Raw genomic sequence first — 18865 nt, 5'->3', positions numbered from 1 at the left:
TCCTTCAATATATTAGGAGGCAAGCCCCGGACACTGTAATGCTATAAGAAACACACCTGTCGGCAATGCATGTAAGGCAATGTACAGATGGAGATACACTATGATAGCACGCGCAGGGTTCACGTCCAGCTCGAGGGGAGTTGGTATCATGATGAAAACGTCCTTCCCCCTTGCAATAAGTGCCACTTGGGTAGACGATCGGGGTAGATACATAGGGATAACGGGCACACTTATGTCAATCTATGTACCACCGGGCCTGCAAAACACCACATTTAAAGATCTTGGCACCATTCTGCTCTCTATACCAGATGTACTGTTGGTCCTTGGGGGAGATTTTAACTCAGTGGTGTCAGGAGAGACTGACAAACCCCACCAACCCATTACACCCTCCAGCCCCCCTCACCCCCTCACCCCCTTCCCGGGGGAAGGGCTCATCTTCTCATTGGCTACCGGACTTCCTTGAGGCCATGGGGCTGGTGGATGGGTGGCGAACTTATCATCCAGACAAGGTGCAGCATACCATTCACTCGGGAGCACACGGCAGCCTCTCCCTTATAGATTACCCTGGCTGGTGCAGATGGGAAGAGCTGATGGGGGAGGGTGGTGCAGAAGGGGTTGCGGCCTATTAGGAACATTCATGCACATTATATCGGAATGTGACCTCATATGTCCCTATTGGCAGAAAGTACACAACACTCAATTCAGTACTGAATTCACACCTTCACCCTGAAGCCCGCAGGTGTCTCCTTAATGTGTGAGAGCCTACAGACTTGAAGGTCTCTATGACGCAATGGGTCACTCTGGGTTTAACGCTTGCAAAAAGGAATATTGAGCAGCTCTGGTGTGGATCCCACCCACCTACAGTGGAGGCCTGGGAAAAAGACTTTGACTGGTGCATGCACAGGGGAAAGAGAGTTTATGTGGCCAGGAGCTGCCCCAAAAAATGGACTCGCATATGGGGCCTGTGGAACTCCTACCATGGCGATATATGCCAACCGCCTTGTAATATAGAATATGATGATTCCCTTTCCCTGTAGACCTTCCCTATAATATAAGATCCTCCTCAGCTCTCGCTTATTGTCTCCATGATGTATGATTTTGGCAACTTCCTCTGTAACGTATTTATGATGCCAATGTCTGTTAATAAAAAGATTTATTAAAAAAAAAGATGCCCATCTCTTACTTGCTCTCTAGGTTAGTCATGCATCTAATAACAATTTGTAGCAAGAGAAACAAGGAGAGAACAGTGAAAAAGGAGACATTCTGGCCATGCGTCGGACAAATGTTAATGCATAATTGAAAATAGAAAACTCGCAAATAGTAATTGGATTTCTGTGCAGGGCCTACAGAGTTAGAAAACAACAACATGTTCTCTTTAAAATGCAACAGTTTATCTCCTCTCTTTTTGAGAACACAGAACATCACAGTGTGATGCAAAAACAATTGCTTCAAAATAATATGTTAAGCCCAGCGAACATGTAAACTGATAGTATGAAAACAACAACAGCAGAACTTAGTAACAAATTGTATTGAGGACGCCATAACTTCTTGAACTGGACAAAGTATTTTTATTAGGAAACAGCATGAAGGACAGCTCCACAGGAACGAGCTTGGCAACTATTGACCCCAGGATCCTGGAGTCTCTCAGTCTATACAACTAGGATAAGAATTCTTGCCCATTCCAACACTACTCTTCTTCCTTCTTTACAAAACCAATAAATAAAAAACACATCTTCCTTCCTTACAAAACTAACAAATAGTATCAATAAGAAGGAAACTACACCTCTGACATGCTAACTAAAGATTAGAATCAAAAATGTATAATATGTTGAGTGTACAAGCAAAGAGAAATAACACTAAAATTGGAAACATCAACCAAAAATAAAATTATTACTTATTTTGGACATCTTATGGAACGTCCTGACCTTGTTACACCTTCTGCAGCAGCCTTCTGACTTCCAGCCACTCCACGCCAGCTCTGGGACAACTCAACGAAAGTTCAACAAATTGATCCGTAGGAAACTTAGACACAGGGTCATCCGCAAACTCTACATGCTATTCACAATAAACACGCACTCTAAAAGAGTCATCCAATTCAGCATTATTTTCTTTACATCTCAACAGCTTACTGAAATGGCAAATCATTACATCGCTCAGCGTAGCAGAGCTGGTAAAAAATGCACAACCCTCACTGGATCAGAAAATGTACTTTGACCCCGACAAACTTTGGTAGAATTCTTAACTCTGACCTATTCTTCCACTTCCAAATGAATATCTTTGACTCCATGTTTGCAATCTTAATATTCCCTGTAATACTTTTGCATACTTTTGTATGTTATTCCTGGCTCTAGTCGGAGACCAATCTCTATGTCTGTCCAGCAAAAGATTGTACCTAGTGTAGGGTTACCTTTCTCTTAGAATATTAAAAGGAATGAACCCAGTGACAGTAGGGTTGTTGATATGACCAAAACCTTTCAGATAACTCAGTTTCCCGTGATAATACTTTTTTAACTGCAATTTAAACACTGACCATGAAGACTGTATTGAAGCACTCAATGCTACCACCATAGGCCAGATGATAAGAACAAGAAAATGTGCGATTTATGCCATTCTTGGAGAGGAAATTCTTCATTTCCTCAGAACAAAATTGAAGTTCATTATCCCTTGTTAAGCATTTAGGTAGTCCTTTTTCTGGAACAACACGTGAAATCTGACTACGCGTTAGCTTTCATCACTACTTTACCTCATGCCACTTGGAAAATGTATCCGAAAACTCAAGAACATATTTCAGGCCTTCAAATTGGACCAAACATGTTAATTGCCAAAGTCTCCCACTGTGTATAGGGAACTTCAACAGGACACAATGGAGGTCAGATTGCTTAATTTACTTGTCCACACTAGTGCAATCAACACACGCACGCACAAATATTTCAATGTCAGAGTTGAAACCAGGCCACCAATATTGTTCCTTGACAAAACAAGCATTGGCATAGCCAATAGGTCTCGCCTTTGGGACCTTATAAGTGTTTAGCCATGCAACAGTTGATGGTGTTGCACCAAGGATATTGTGCTGCATAAGTAAATACTTATAAGGTACCAAAAGCGAGACCTATTGGCTATGCCAATGCTTGTTTTGCATATGGCTGTGTCTAAACTGGAATGGCGTGGCGAGCAAAAGAAAAATGGATTAAACCCAAATTGCTGAATCCAGGTAAATTAAAATTCTAATGTAACCGTTTATACATGCTTTAAAAAATAGAAATAAAAAACCTTTCCGTGCGCATTTTTGTGCTGGCGAGGTTGTCATTTGGCCTCAGTCTTCATGGCAACACCACTTTGTTAGTGTAGTGCACCTTGCTCTTCAAAGTCAAGTGAAATGATGGGTGGTTCCTTTGCAGCACCCTGCAGCATGAACTTCTGAGCGCTATGCAAAGTGAACAGCCAACAGCAGCATTGCTTTAAATAACAGCTTTTATATTAAGTGACACTGGCACAAATCTGGTGCATGATAAATTCATACTGTTACCTCAGCAAAGGCCACTTAAAAATTCGTTCTTTTGGTGAGGCTGCTTATTAGCTGACTGACGGGCCAGGGGTTGCACCTGTTCACAACTGTGTGGACATAACTGCGGCAGAGTCAACATCCAATGTTGTCTGGGGTCCTCGCTTCCCTTCCCTTTCCTCTCACAAGATGCACCTAAGAAATCTCCACGTGCCTCAGGCTGTGCTTTTGAAATAAAATATTTTACACAACAGCACCTCCCCCTGGCTAGGGTTTTCTGCCCCTCAAAGCAGGGTCCGCAATAGATCTCTTTCCACAGTGGGAAAGTCTCTGTGGTTAGGGTGTGTCTCATCACTATCTCCCTCCCCCAAGCCTTCAGCCACTGCTGGAGTCACTGATTATGAACAAATTGCAAAACAATATTTTGAACAGTTGTTTTTCGCACCACAGGAAGATTTTGCAAATGAAGGTGTAACCATTTCCAACTAGAAAGCGCCACATTTCAGCGACAGCTGCTCTACTGAGAACAGAAATCCAAACAAGCATTGGCGCACCAATTTTTTTTTTTTTTTTTTAAACGCGAGTTTTACACCACAGGAAGATTTTGCAACTAGTATAAGCAAGTTTCTCCTTATAAATAGGAGGGTAGAAATACCAGGATTCGCCTATGGTATGTACTCAGGATAGCGTTGTGCACAGGATCACACAGTGCGCAGGGCAAACTGGATTAGAACTCTGTCACACTGGTTCTCCGGGTTAACAGCCACTAAACCAACTTGTACCAGCATTGGTAGGGCAGCAACTGCCTGTGTCATTGTGTTCCAGAAGTCGGAGCGTCCATGTTAAAATTTGTGTCGGCATGGAAAGAGAAAACAGACAGGGTTACAAAGGAGCCCATAGTGAATGCAACGAATGCTCATAACCGAATCATGCCTCTCCCCCCTCCCCAAATCAACGGGTTCGGTCCCAGTGAAGGGGTAACTCACAGCACATTAACGAGGCATGGTGTTTTGCAGATGGATGCTTGCAGGGCACAAGTCATAAAACAAGGCAGAGTTTGCAAATGAAAGTGTAACCATTTCCAACCAGCAAGCGACACATTTCAGCGGCAGCTGCTCTACTGAGAACAGAAATCCAAACAAGCATTGGTCGCGCCAAAAAGAAAAAAAAACGCGAGTTGTGCGCACGCACGACGAAAAAGGTGCTGTGCACGTTGCGCGCGTGGTTGTGCGCGCGATGGTAAGCTGGTCGCCGGGAAAGTAGCACTTTCCCAAGCAGCCTACTAAATGTCTCGGCCGAGATCAGCGCATGCGCTGGATCAGGCCGAGACCTAAAAAAAGTTTTTCACTATTACCAATTGTGCTTAATGACTGGTTTTAAGAATGTATATCTCAATGATGCTGGAGGAATAATTCTGTACCTCCTAACATGAACCCAACATTGTCTACCAAACATTTGTTTCTCATCTCCCAAAACTTTCAAGCACTCTCGCTTCAACAATTCTTTCCTCCCCATCCGGGCAACTTAACCCCACCCAGTTGTAGTCCTTCTCATATGCAGCTTTCAACTCATCCATTGTAATCGCGTTGGTGTCAGGAACTATGTTGGCAACACAAAATTCACTCCATTCATTCACGGGATACTCTTTTCAACGGTGAAGGTGCTCTGCTCAAGAAATCTGCAACACTGTTCTTAACACCAGGTAAATACAGCACCACACAGGCATAATCCAAAAGATGAAAAAATACATCCTTGCAACTCGTGGAGTAGCTATTAAAATCCCCGTGGTGGTGAGAATTCTTGTTTATAGTTTGTGAACAGTTCTTAACACAAACTCAGCAACCCACACCCATTCTCAGAAATTGCCTATGCCATACACAAGTAAGGATATGGAATTCCTATAGCCCGACGCCCAGGACATATTGTTTGGGGTCAAGGGTAACAAGTTTTCATGTGTATTTTGTCCTTGGGGGAATTAGGCCCAACCCCCTGCAGCACAAAACCTTTGACTGCCAGGTGGTAATTCAGGGAAGGGCACTGTCTGCAGTTAAGGTAATATTTTTGTCCATATGTTAATGCTGTTCAAATGTGTGTTTATGGTTCTTGAATTGAAAGCCTTTATTATTAGGGTGAGCACTTAAGTAAATGTTGTAAACTCTGACAGCACTACTGACAGTGGTTCCAGTATAAAAGTGTGTACACAAGTTTTCAAAGTTTAGCACTATGAGGCGATGTATAATGCTCCCAGAATACCCTCTGGTTTGATGCAAATATTTGCAGAAGCTTTAAAACAAGATTTATGATTCTTTGCTTTCAAAATAAAATGTTCATGTAAGTTAAAGCAGGAAAAAAACATTTAGCTAAACTACTGTAAAATGTCAGGTACCATTTTTTTGCAGCATCATTTAGTAGCATGTGTTTATACATGCTATTATTTCCCAAAAATATTCATAATGGAAAATCATTGCAACCAGTTTCAATAAGGTTATGGGAAACCAAAATGAACAAGCATTGGCCAAGCCAGTAGGTCTGAAATTGGTGGTCAGATTTTTAGTTTTGTCAATGTGTGACATGTTTTGGCATGGTTTTTGTAAATCCTTATTGGTGTGGGAGCTGCGGGCCCCTCACCATTATAGCAACTTTTGGCAAAAGCAGAAACAGTTTTTGGTCTCAAAAAGCACACACTGCCACAGTACTTACTGGCACTGAGCAAAACTATTTTGTGTACCAATATGCTCCTTGTGAAAGAGCAGAATGCAGTCACTCATAGTGAAGCCAGACGATACAGGGAGAGAGACAGAATTTTCCTAAACACAAAAGGTCCTGGTCAATGCCAGACCAAATTGGGGGCCCAAATATTAAAGAAATTCTCAAAAGTGAACCAATGGTATATGTCCTTGCATTAAGTGCAGCTATACGGCTTTCGTGAATTCCCAAGAATTTACAGAAGTAGTACAAGAAATAGTACTCCTGGAAAATATTTGTGAACTGCATTTTAGCATGAGTAAATATGCATGTGTAGATTTGCTTAGGCGAAAATCTGAGTGTTTGCAAGTTCACTTTCCCTCTAACTACTTTTTCACCCAATTCTGGAAGAAGGTTTACATCTGCCATTGTCAGGAGTAAATTTCCAACATTTCTCAGTATGGAAAAAGATGAGAGAATAGTTGTTGAAAACCCTTAAAACATGCAGGTTATTAGGTTTGCACTGAGGCAAAGGGGCATTCTAACCTTGAACTATAGCTTACCACTACCTTTTGCCCCAGTATGTAGATCTGCGGAAACGTGGCAACATAAGGGGATTGCAAGTATTAAAACACAACTATGGTATGAGCCCTGGCATAATCATAGAGACTATATCAGAGCTCTTATATAATGAGATTGCTGCCATAATTTGTCACCGCACTATGTCGCACCAAAGGGACAAGTAGATTTTGTTACATGACAAGTAAAATTATGAAGCAACCTGCCCCATGGACAAGTAGATATTTTATTAAATTCCACACCATTGACAAGGCAGCATTTCCTTCTCAATAACGAAATAACACTCTTTTGGTTGTGTAGTACATATTGCACAAACGCAACCAAAAAATCTTTTCACTTCTCATCAAGTTAAGAAATGTATGGCATCAGAGGTTATTATGGTCTTATTAGAAGGATCAAAACTGCTTATGGGTATGGCTCTGCAAATTTAGCTATTAATAGTATGAAAGCCTTCTAAAAACTTTAGGTTCCACAACAAAAAAATGCTTTTAATTTTATTTTTTTAACAACTGTCATTTGTCACCGGAAAACTTTTTCACAAACTTTGGGTAAAATGCTGCCAGTCTTAGGAATGACCTGACTTCATCCATACTTGAAGGTGAAGGGACATTCAAAATGGCTTCCGCTAATTCTGGTTAAGGCAAAATTCCTTTATCAGAGACCAAATATCCCAAATGTGTCCCTGAACAGCAAATTTACACTTCGCAAATTCCGTCATCAATCTTCTTTCTTCTAAAACGTTCAAAACATTCATACCATGCTCAAATCTATTCTTTCCGATGGCTAGAATGTCATCTTGGTAGAAGACAATGCTATCCACACCATGAAGATTTTGTATATTAACTTTTAGAAAACACCCACAGCGGAGCTAAACCAAACAGCAAGCAACGTAATTTGTAGCACATAAATGGTGAGCTAAAGGCAGTCAAATTTTGCTAGTTGAAGCTAAGGTGATAAATCTCTTAAGACCTTTGGTCATGGCCAGCAATTGGCTTATTTTCAGTAAAGCTCATTTAGCAATCAAGATGTTATTATTCAAGTTGCAATGATTAATCCATAATCTGACTTTACCATTTGAGCGTCTAGCTACGACCAAAGGCAACATACACTCAGCAGCTTCCACTGTTTCAATTATCCCAGCTTCTTCCAGTTTATTCAATCAAATCTCAACTTCTTTCTTTATCTTTAAGGGAATGTCCCCGACTTTACGTGAAACAGGTACTGTGTTCTATTTAAGGATAAATCCAAGCAAAAATCATTTGAGCTCCTCCACAGTACCAGAAAACAGGTTGGGAAATTCAGCTTTTAAATTGTTGATAAATAGACATTCTTGAGATATAATTAAAACGTAATCATGGCTATTTGGGTCTAATGTTATCCTTAAAGCTCTTTGAGCCACCCACTCCAAAACCACTGGTCCTTTTTCAGACGCATTCAATTTTCCTAAGGTTTGTCTACTTTTTAACTCAAATGTCAGAGGCCTAAATACAATCATAGGAATATGCTTTCCAGTAAAACATTCAGGGTGACTATCAGGAGGAAGTAAGTTATTACCTAACGTCATTTTAACTTGTTTTCCAACCCTGTTGATGACAATAGTACCTGGTAATCCTGAGTTTGCAACTATGCTAAGGATGACACCTCGGAGGTTTAATTCGTTTACAGCTTTGCTTCTTAAATGAGGGCTTACATCTAAATATTTGACTCGATGCCTAATACACAATTGTTAGCATTACCACTCTCACAATTGGAAGAATAATACACAGAATTTTTAATACATATCTAATCTTGGGTGAATTCATTAAGTTATTACCTGCATACTTTAGCATAATGGCCTATGATGCCACATTAACCACATGCGCGCTGCTCTGATTCTTCTAGAATGCTGACTTTTTAAAAAACCCATTGTTCATGACGAGCTGGGCTCGTCATCAGTGTTTGAGGAGGCTACACCATGACGAGCCCAGCTCGTCATCAGCCTCGAAGGGGTTAAAACACTTTTTCGGACAACAATTGTCATGTGCTTAGTGGTCCTCGCTACTGCATCTGTAACACTCCTGACCACTGGAAATAGTTTTCAACATTTTCCCTTTGTCTTTAACCTAAGTTTTAATATCACTATTGGTAAATTTCTCATCCTTCTTCCAGAATAAAAACGGATATTTTTTGTAAGAAACATAAGACACCAGTTGCTTGTTTCTACCATTACTCATAGCTGTTTGGGCACATCTATTAGACAGTTCCACTTTCTTGACAAATACCACAACATCTTTTAGAAAGGAATAAACTTTCTTGAATCAGACTACTATTGGAATGCATAGCAATTTGGCCTCTTATGAATGCATCATGCAGGCTGCCAAATCTGCAAGAAATAGCAAGTTTCCTGAGAAGCCACACACAATCTTCCACAGCTTCATTGCCAGCTTGTTTTAAAAAAAAAAAACATATATTTGTCTATGGCCACACATAGACAGATCAAGTGAATTTTTATATGCAATGGATTATTCGACTTCCACAGATCTATTCTTTTCATTTTATTGTATGTGCATAAATCTTCAGGCCCTGGAGTTCATAGAAGAATTTCTTACAGGTGTAAATTCTTCATGGTTTTCATCTTCAAGCATTGAAATGTAATCAGAAAAATTTTCTCTCCACTCCTGCCACTTCGAAATAAGTTCAACCGGTACTGGTAACAATGCTTGTGGAGGTGTTGATGAAAAGGTATGTGACACAAACATTTTTGCTAAGTTCTAAGACAAATAACAAAACAAGTGACTGTTGCGGTCTTAATCTTATAGTGATATATGTAGCTGCCCAGAAATGAATAGCTGAATGAATTAAAGTGCTATGCAACTTGACAGTAGTGTGCGCATATGAGCTCACATGGAGATGGTCCTGTATGGATCCCATCCTCGCCACCAAATTATAGTGAGGATACCACAGAGCCTTCACAGGAAAGGTCTTCGAAACCAACTGTTGACCGCATAATCCTGAAGTCTCTCACAATCTAAGACTCAAGAAAAACAATCTGGTTGCATTCCAAAACTGAGTAACAAACACTAAGCAACACAACAGAAACTTTTTTACAGATTATTATCTCCTGGCAGTTCTTCGGTTTCCAACTTAATCAAGGCCAACCAGAGTGGCATTCTTAAAGCAGCTTAGACCTTAGTAGTGGAGGCAGGTGAAGCAAAGGCTTCTTTGGCCACAGAGGTTAGAAATGGAAACAACCACATTACACCTCGCACTGAGAGAACAAAATTTCACAACAATCAGTGGTCAAACAGAGCAACTACTGTGAGTACTGGAAATGATTACCAATATTATTTTTATTATAAATTGAGGCCATCTCTTAAAAGCCAGAGCAGGAAAAGAGATGGGCCACACAGAACCAAACAAGGAACTAGATTTCGATCAAGAGCTATAGCAGGGAGCAATTTCTACACAGACAATAGACACACTCTTGACACCCAGCCTTATTCACTGGTGAATGTTAAGAGGTCTCATTGGAGGGAATTCCAGTTGCGAGAAAATGAGCGGACTCTGGAAAACACAAAGAAGCGTTTGAGGGTGGCAAGGAGGTGTAAACAGACAGTGAAGTTGCCGACTGACAGTGTACATGCAAGGAGGTTGTTACAGGTGGGGGCGGGGGGATTTAGACATGCTAAAAAGGTGGTCAGAAGCAGATGACTGTTGACGTGAACACCCAGGTTATTGCAGGTGGAGGAAATACATTGCCTGGTGTCAGTGGAATAGAGACGTAAGTCATGATGGGGACTGAAACATGGGCATGGGTTAAAATTACTTTAGTCTTGGAGGCTGATTAGAACCAACCATTAAGGATCACTCTTGGTAAGGAACTCCTGGAACAGTGTGCTTATGGGAAACAATGAAGAAAATGTCTCTAATCACTGAAAGATGAATAGAGAAGAAACACAATGATATGATATCTGTAAGAAAGATGGGAGGATGCCGAAATGCTGAAGGATGAAAGCTCTGTCACAAAAGAGTTGAGATTGAAGGGCTAGTTGGCTCGATAGATTTAAAGCCTAGGGTCTTCCCAACTTGGACATGTGGCTGCTATGGTGTTGTGGTCAGCTGTGTCTAATGCAGCACATATACCAAGGATGATGTAAATGGTAGAAATATGGCTTAGCTGGGACATGCAGCATCTTCTTGGCAGAGCTAAATGTTTGGTGCTGTAGGATGGTGAAGACCAACTAAAGAAGCATTTGGGAGAAGATAGTGAGAAGAGAATCAGCAGTAGTTAATGGTGCAAACGGATCAGCTGTTTAAGGAGAGGTGCCAGGGAGCATGTCCTTGGTGGCTCAGATGACGGTTATGTGCAATAAGGTTTAACCAATGTAAACTGAATAGGATTGTGAAGCATAGCATGGTTTGGCAGCGGAGTAGGGCCATTTAGAGAGGTGGGGAATAACGTAGGAAGAAAGGATGTGGTTTGCAAAGCTGAAAAGGTGAAGAATCATGGTTGAGGTAAATAACGTCTGAAGAGGAAGGCAACACATCTATTGTGCCTGTAAAACTGGAACAAGGTTATTGTCTTTCAGGCTAGATTGTTTAATAGGATTAAGGAATTGAACTGGTGGTGTATGGAAGCTGGTGACAGTCTGATGGACAGAAGCAGAACATAATTGATTCATTTAAATAAATATACTGCACAGAAACAAAATCTCCTCCAAGGGCACTGAAATTAAAAAATTTGAAGAACTGTAGATATTATGCTAGCAACTAATTCAACAGAAATGCTTAAGGGTCTTTTGAATGGAGCCATGAGGTGGGTTAGGTCTGTAATTATGTCAGGAGAGAAGAGTTGGGGTTGATGGAGTAGAAGAGGTGCATTTATTCTTGCCAGAGTGAGTGGTCTGATGCTAACCGGTGGCAGGGGTATAATGAACAAACCTTAATGAGAGGATACAGTTAAGATCTTTAGGTTCCGGGTGGGTGGTCACGGAGTAAGCCGGTGCAGTGAGTAGACAGAAAACAATGGAGCAAGTCAGGAGTCCTTGGGAGCTCCTCTGGTTGTTAAGGTTGGGAGTGGCTGAGAAGTAGACAGGAGGGGCATTAAAAAGGCATTTGAGGTCATCAAGAAGAGATCGAGTAACTATGAGCCAAGAGGTGTAGACTTGAAAGCCGTAGTAGAGCACGACAATAGTCCAGCCATCGTGGAGTTAACATAGGTACTGATGAGCTCAAATTAACAAGTGAGAGAAGGGCAGACGCAGGTGAGCTGGGTGGAATAAACACTTTCTCCAATGCATGTGCTGTGGTAACACATTTATAAAGCCACAACCTGGCTTAAGGAACTGCAGAACACCACATAGCGAAGTGAAAAGAGACATGAATGAATACATAACAGAACCACATCAAATGATAGTGAGCAATCAGCTAGTCGGATTAGTAACCGTAATCTCCAAGGAAGAGGTCCATGTCGACAGGAGTTGTTCGGAAGGTTGGAATTAGATAAGGCCATATGGGAGGGAAAAGATTCAGGGAATGAAATAAAATGGTTCAAAGGAGTTCTATTGGAAAAACAGGCAAAATCTTGCTTCAACAGTTTAATTTTCTTGAGTGTGGGGATTTGAGGGATAAGTGGAGGTTTTCTGCAAGTCCTAGTGACAAATGTAATTTTTTTTTTTTTAGAATTGAGGCTGAAACAGTCCACCGGTTTTAATGAATAAACAGCAGACATCAACAGTAAGAGAAGCTTCTTGCGTAATATAATACAGTGCAGTTTTCCCAGATCTCAACAGCTCAGCATCAGAGAGAGGGCATCCTTTATTGGAGCTGGATATGGTTTAGGGAGCCTTTCCAGGAGATCACTGTCTCCAGTTTGCATGGTATGAAGGAAGGGCTGCTGGCACCTAACATTTGGAGGCATGGCCATGACTTGCTGTATATAGGGTAGTGTTCCTGAAACAGACGAGCACACAGATCACAGGAGGTGATCGCTGGGGAAGCGTTTGGGATATATCCAGACTAAAGAAAATGTAGCTATAAAACTCTTTTACGAAAAAGTGTCAAGCTGTCCACCTAGTAAGATACATTATTGGATCTGAAGTCCCAAAACATTTACAGTTTAGAAACAGTTTATCTGCACATGACAAAGACTTTAGTCTGTTTGCACCATAAAATAAGCATTATTACACATGCATTCGTAATAGTGCACAATCTAAGAATTATCATTCATTTAATTTAGTATTGTACAAATAAACAATGCCTGTAATTCTATGTGGCACCAACCAATGTCACGTTAAGAAAATGGCAACAAATTAAATAGACATCGAAGTCTATCACATTCACATTTAAGTCTGGGAATCAAGTCTTACCTTTTGTAGACTGGTTGGATTTAGCTGCGTTTTGTCGATTATTTTCACTGCAACCTAAAACAAAAGTAGGCTTGCCATTAGTTTGCAAATATAACAGCATACTCACTGAATCTAGATCTGCTCATTATTTTATTTTAATGAGCTAAGGAGCTGAACTTAAAACAGTATATAGTGGCTTCCATTTAGTAGTAAAAGGAACTCTGAATAAATAGTGGACTTTTTAGGACAAGCCTACGAAGGTTTCCATACACACCTATTATGAGCGAAAAGTGTGAATATCGTGAAAAGGGTGAATAGGATGACAAAATGGGACAAAAGACTGACACAAGAGATGCCCCTGTGGGTAGGGACCTGCTTGTAGGAATTTCGGAAAGGTACAGGTGCTAGCTAGTGGGACACGATTGGGATTTCTAAACTAGGAGACCTCACAGAGAAGGGTACACTGATTACATTCAACTCCCTACAGCAACAGTATAAGCTGCATAAAACCCAATCCTTTCGATACTTACAGGTGCAACAAGCCTGGCAGGCAGAGAAGATAGCAGTAGAAGAACTCCCAGAGTATGCACCCCTTGCGGGACGACTCCTCCAGGGAGAACTAGATGAGAAAGCGGTCTCATGAACATATAAGACCATTATTAACATATGAGACAATTATTAACAATGTCCCAGACACCCAAGAAAATGGGAGAGTGAAGTAGAAGAACTAGACAACACAGATTGGAGGCAGCACTGATGCACCTGAGGAGGCAATCAAATCTCGCCTAGGCTTAATCCAATTTAAGATCGTCCATAAAGTTTATAACAGGCCCCTAAACATAAATTCGGTAAGGCGGAATCACCTACATGTGTAAGATGTGGAAATGAGAATGGGCAATTCCTACATACGTGACGGACCTGTTATGTGAAAAACATGTACTGGTTAAAGGTGAGTGAGGCACTCAACAATATCCTTGACCTTAGCCTACCTGTTGATCCTAAAGTAATTTTACTTGGGATATCCACAGATGTAGATGTGCCCAGAATAAATCTCCTCTTTAGTAATCTTGGGCTTGTGGTAGCTAAGCGCGATGTAGCTAAAAGCTGGTAAGTCCCCGAGTCACCCACTTTCCAAAAATTGAAAAGGGGAATGGGCCTCTACATGGAGGCTGAAAAGGCGACATACAAGGCTAGAGGATGCCCCAAGAAATTCCATAAAATATGGGACCCCTGGCTCAGATATTACAATGTAGGGATGGAGTTAGAGAGAGATATCCCAACCATGATATTTTTTAACAGTGTCTGCATGAAAAACAGAAGGCCACCGCCACACTCCGCCTTTTCAGTTGGAGTTTTTGTACCACAGCTTTGCCCCAGTTCAAGTGTGTTGAATCCCAAAGTAGCACTTGTGATAGATGTGATGCTCTATGTAATGTTTTTGTTCCATAGAGAACTTTAAAAAAGTGTGAATACATGAACATTTTCTAGTTTTTGAAAGCTACATACTAATAACCAGCACAACAGAGGCTGTCGGCGAGTTTAATGAGTGGGTACGGCAGGCGGCTTCTGCTTCCATCAAACGTACAACTGTGTCTAGGGTACGACATTCTCCCTCCCAACCCTGGTTCTCTCCTGAACTGAGGGTGATGAAACTTGGCTGTAAAAAATTAGAACGTGCGTGGAGGTGCAGCTATAGCCCAGAGGCTAAAGCCGCTCTACGTCTAGCACAAAAAAGTTACTATGCAGCCATCAAGGGAGCAAAAGGGAACTACTACGCAGGGCGTATTGCAAAAGCAGATAACAATAGCAGAGAGATCTTCGCTATTGTCAAGAGCTTTGTTGCGCCTGTGGCTGACGCAGTTGCTCTTCCGTCCTCTGCGCAATGGTGCGAGGATCTGTCCACCTTCTTTATTAGTAAAATAGCGAGGATCCAGCAGGACCTTATGGCGGCTATGTCTGCTGACTGCGTAGTGACCGACATGTGTCCTACACTATGTCCCTGTTCTGGACAACAGCTTCTGAACTTCGGCCAAGTTGCTGAGGGTGCTATTTTGCCTCTCCTGCAATCTCTGAAATCGGGTTCTCCCGCTGATCCGTGCCCGGCTCGGGTGCTTTCAGAGGTGGCGGATCTGGTTTGTTCTGAGATCACACAGATAGTGAACCTCTCCTTGGCCTCAGGGAAGGTGCCGCTAGGGTGGAAACAAGCCAAACTTCTGCCGCTCTTGAAAAAACCAGGATTGGATGCGACGGTTCCTGGAAATTATCGTCCAATATCCCTTTTGCCAGCACTTACGAAAGTTTGTGAGAAGGTGGTCCTTCAACAATTGGAGAACTTTGTTGAATCCTCCAATGCCCTCCATCCTGCCCAATCGGGTTTTAGAGCTACCTATAGCACTGAGACAGCGCTAGTGGAGATGACTGAGGCGATTCGGGACTGTTTGGACGGAGGCGGTAGAGCGGTCCTAATTTTATTGGACCTCTCTGCCGCGTTCGATACCGTCCCCTACGAACTCCTTCTCGCTAGGCTGTCTACTATTGGTATCGGGGGAGTGGTGCTGGCTTGGTTGTCTTCGTTTCTTTCCGACAGGTCTCAGCAGGTCTGGATGCCCCCCCACGCCTCGGATCCTAAACCACTTCTCACGGGGGTCCCCCAGGGCTCCACTCTCAGTCCCTTACTGTTCAATGTTTACATCACCCCCCTGGTTTATCTAGCGGAACAGTTTGGGGCTAAGATAATAGGGTATGCAGATGATACCCAACTGCTGTTTACCTGGCCAGACGATAATTTGGATCCATCAGTAGTTCATCGGTGTCTGTCCTCTGTATTTCGCTGGCTAACTCAGGCCCAGCTGAAGTGCAATGAGGACAAGTCGGAGGTGCTTTTTTATGGTTCCTTACCCCCCCTGTTTAAGAACACACGGTGGCCCCCTAACATTCCTAGCCCGAAAGAAATGGGAAGACCGGCAAAAAACCTGGGCATCTGGTTTGCAGAGGATCTCAGATTTGAGGAGCATATAAAAAAGCTGACAGGCATCTGCTTTGCCACGCTGAAAATGCTCCGCAAATTTTTTCCTCTGCTCCCTAAAGAGGCTAAGGAGACGGTTGCCCGAGCTCTCATACTGGCAAGGCTGGACTACGCGAATGCTTTGTTCAGCGGTATTCCGGCCTATCTGGTGAAACGCCTGCAAATCATCCAGTACGCGGCCGTCCGTCTGATTTTTAACATCCCCAGATGGAAGAGCGTACGTGCTGAGATGAGCTCCATTCATTGGCTCCCGGTTGCGCAGCGCATCCTGTTCAAATCTCTGGTGCTGGCGTTCAGAGCCATTCACGACCAAGGCCCCGTCTATCTGAGAAAGCGATTTATTTGTTATGTTCCAGCACGCTCTCTTAGATCATCCACGTTGCTGAAACTGTCCCTTCCCCGTTTCAAACGTGCCAGACTTGGTGGCCAATCAATCTCTGTGATTGTGGCCACGGCCTGGAATGCCCTACCTCTTCATCTGCGTTCCTCCCAAACTGTGGCGCTATTCAAGAAAAATCTAAAAACACACCTATTCAAGAGTTTAATATAAGTTGTTCTCTCTGTGGTTCTGTTTCCCGCCTTTCCCCTTCGCGCCAGGATACTCCCAAGTAACGGAGCGCGCTACAAAATAGTTTATACATACATACATACATACATACAGATAATATTTGTAACCTTGTAAATGAAATTAGAGGAGAAAGCACTAATAAAATAAAAAATGCTATGTCTGATCTCTGTATACTAAGGGCATTGCGTCAAGCAGTACCCTACAACACTGTGCACAAGGCAATGCCCTCCGTGTAATATGCAAAAGGTAGACAGCCATGGTTGCAGTGCACACATGGTGCAGAAGCATGTATTGATTATCCTGGGTTCTCAGCTGTAGGGTGGAAATTACCCTGTTTGGAGGCGGAGGGGCTCCCTCCCCCAACAAGAAAGAGTCCTCTCCGGGAAGCCACGTAATGAACCCAAGCAAAACCTCCCAGGAAGAGACCAGAAAACAGCTGTTGTTAGCAAGCACTACAAAATTAAGTTGCATACAGCACCAGTGGTGAGCGGCCCCTGCTGCGTGCAAATACGGCTATGCCTGCTGGGTGAAGCCAAGCATTGTATTCTGCCAATGGGACATTTGCACCAGTGTGCCAGAGCACCCATACTTCTGTAAAGGAGAGTAGCATCCGATTTTGTAACAGGGGGCCTGGCTTTCAAATGAACGTTGGCAGTGCAATAGTCTAGATTACATTAACCCCTTCCATGCTGATGACGGCCCCCAACCGTCATGCACTACGGTGCTCGTGTGCTGATGACGGCTGGGGCCGTCATGAACCGGCCCACTCGCGATTCTGCCGCACAGGCGCAGAATCGCGGCCGCATGGAAGGGGTTAAAAGGAGATCCAAATCAGGTAAAAGGTGAGGACGTTTACAGAAAAAGCCTATCATTAAGTACCTGTAAAAAAAGAGTCCTCCGTTAGCAGGTTCTACTACTCACTTGCTCTACTTAATGACACAACAGCATCAGAAAGTCAATCTCTAAAGGAAAAGTCCAAGTTAGTACCATGTTTATGCAAGCAATGGAGGGCACAACCAATAATTACCGAATGACTATATAAAGGTCTCAGTTTGGTTCCTGTTTGGCAGTATGTCCGTTTTTAAGACTTCTACGAAACGCTAGGATGACAAGGATTCTAAATATTGATGTCTGGACGGTATGCGACTAAACAAGAAAAATGTTCTCTAATGAGAGCACATGCTAATTCTATTCCCATTAAAAGCAAAAACATCTTTAGCAGCTTCTGGTAATGGAGCAACCTTGATCCTAATGGACCAAATTATGAATTTTAATGCTGCTTGTCCTTGTTGTAGGTTTCATAGCCTCTCTAATAATATCTGTACATTATTGAGGTAGATTTCAGTATTTAAACCTCAGACCTTAGAGCTCAGGAGTCGTGTTGCTAATCTGAACTCAATGTGCGGGTGGGCAATTGATTCTACTGTAAGATAGGAAGGCTTGTGTTACGCTTCTGTAACTTTATTGCAAACCGTAACACACTGCACCAGATAAAAAAAAAAATGAAAACAACAAACAGTGGCAAAGCCAAGAAGTCTGTCCTCGGTATGAAGATTTAATGTCTATTTTTATAAATAGCATATACCAAAAACAATAAGAAAGGACAAAGAGGACGGATGAAGATATGCTTACAACACTAGCTTTTAATAGATAAAAAACATTACATATAATTTAATAAAATAGAATGGGTGCTTCCTAGCATGCAGGTCTATTTAAAAAGTATTGAGAAAGGTTTTTTTTTAGTTTTAATGTACGTCCCATCAAAATAATGAAAATCTACTGTTGGATTTCAATTACTGGCACCTGGAAGTATAGCTGAAGCACAAGAGGATGACATAAAAGCATTGGGGGAGCTGCTGGAGCCAAACCAATATGAAAAGAAACACTAGCTTCAAGCAAAATTATTTTTGGTCTCCAAAAGCACGCATTGCCATAGTAGAGCCAGGCACTAAAAGGAACTAGTTTCTTTAAGGACTTTATTTTGTGAAAGAGCAGAATGCTATCGCTTCCAGTAAAGCCAGCCCATGGCTGAAGTGGGATGTACCACTGTACCATGCTCTTTGATGTGTAGTAGGTGAAAGAAAAATGTGAACGACTCAACAACTGAACTAGAGATAAAGCAGACAGGAAGCTCCAATAAGTGTATTATACATATAAGTTTAGTAAAATCAAAAAGGTCC

General features: G+C 42.1%; 1 protein-coding gene across 4 annotated transcripts in view; it reads right to left on the bottom strand.

Annotated features, from left to right (window-relative positions):
* MARK1 (microtubule affinity regulating kinase 1) overlaps window positions 1–18865 on the bottom strand; it is a 452814-nt gene that overhangs the window by 242561 nt on the left and 191388 nt on the right. For all 4 annotated transcript variants that reach the window (XM_086927926.1, XM_086927925.1, XM_086927927.1 and 1 more), the window contains exon 3: window positions 13114–13167. In XM_086927926.1, coding sequence (XP_086784052.1) covers window positions 13114–13167 — 54 coding nt within the window. The remainder of the gene's footprint in view (window positions 1–13113; window positions 13168–18865) is intronic.

Source organism: Lissotriton vulgaris, chromosome 6, assembly GCF_964263255.1.
Source record: "Lissotriton vulgaris chromosome 6, aLisVul1.2, whole genome shotgun sequence".
Classification (NCBI taxonomy): Eukaryota; Metazoa; Chordata; class Amphibia; order Caudata; family Salamandridae; genus Lissotriton; species Lissotriton vulgaris.
The sequence above is the reverse complement of the archived record's forward strand: the minus strand, read 5'-3'. Positions and strand labels throughout refer to the sequence as shown.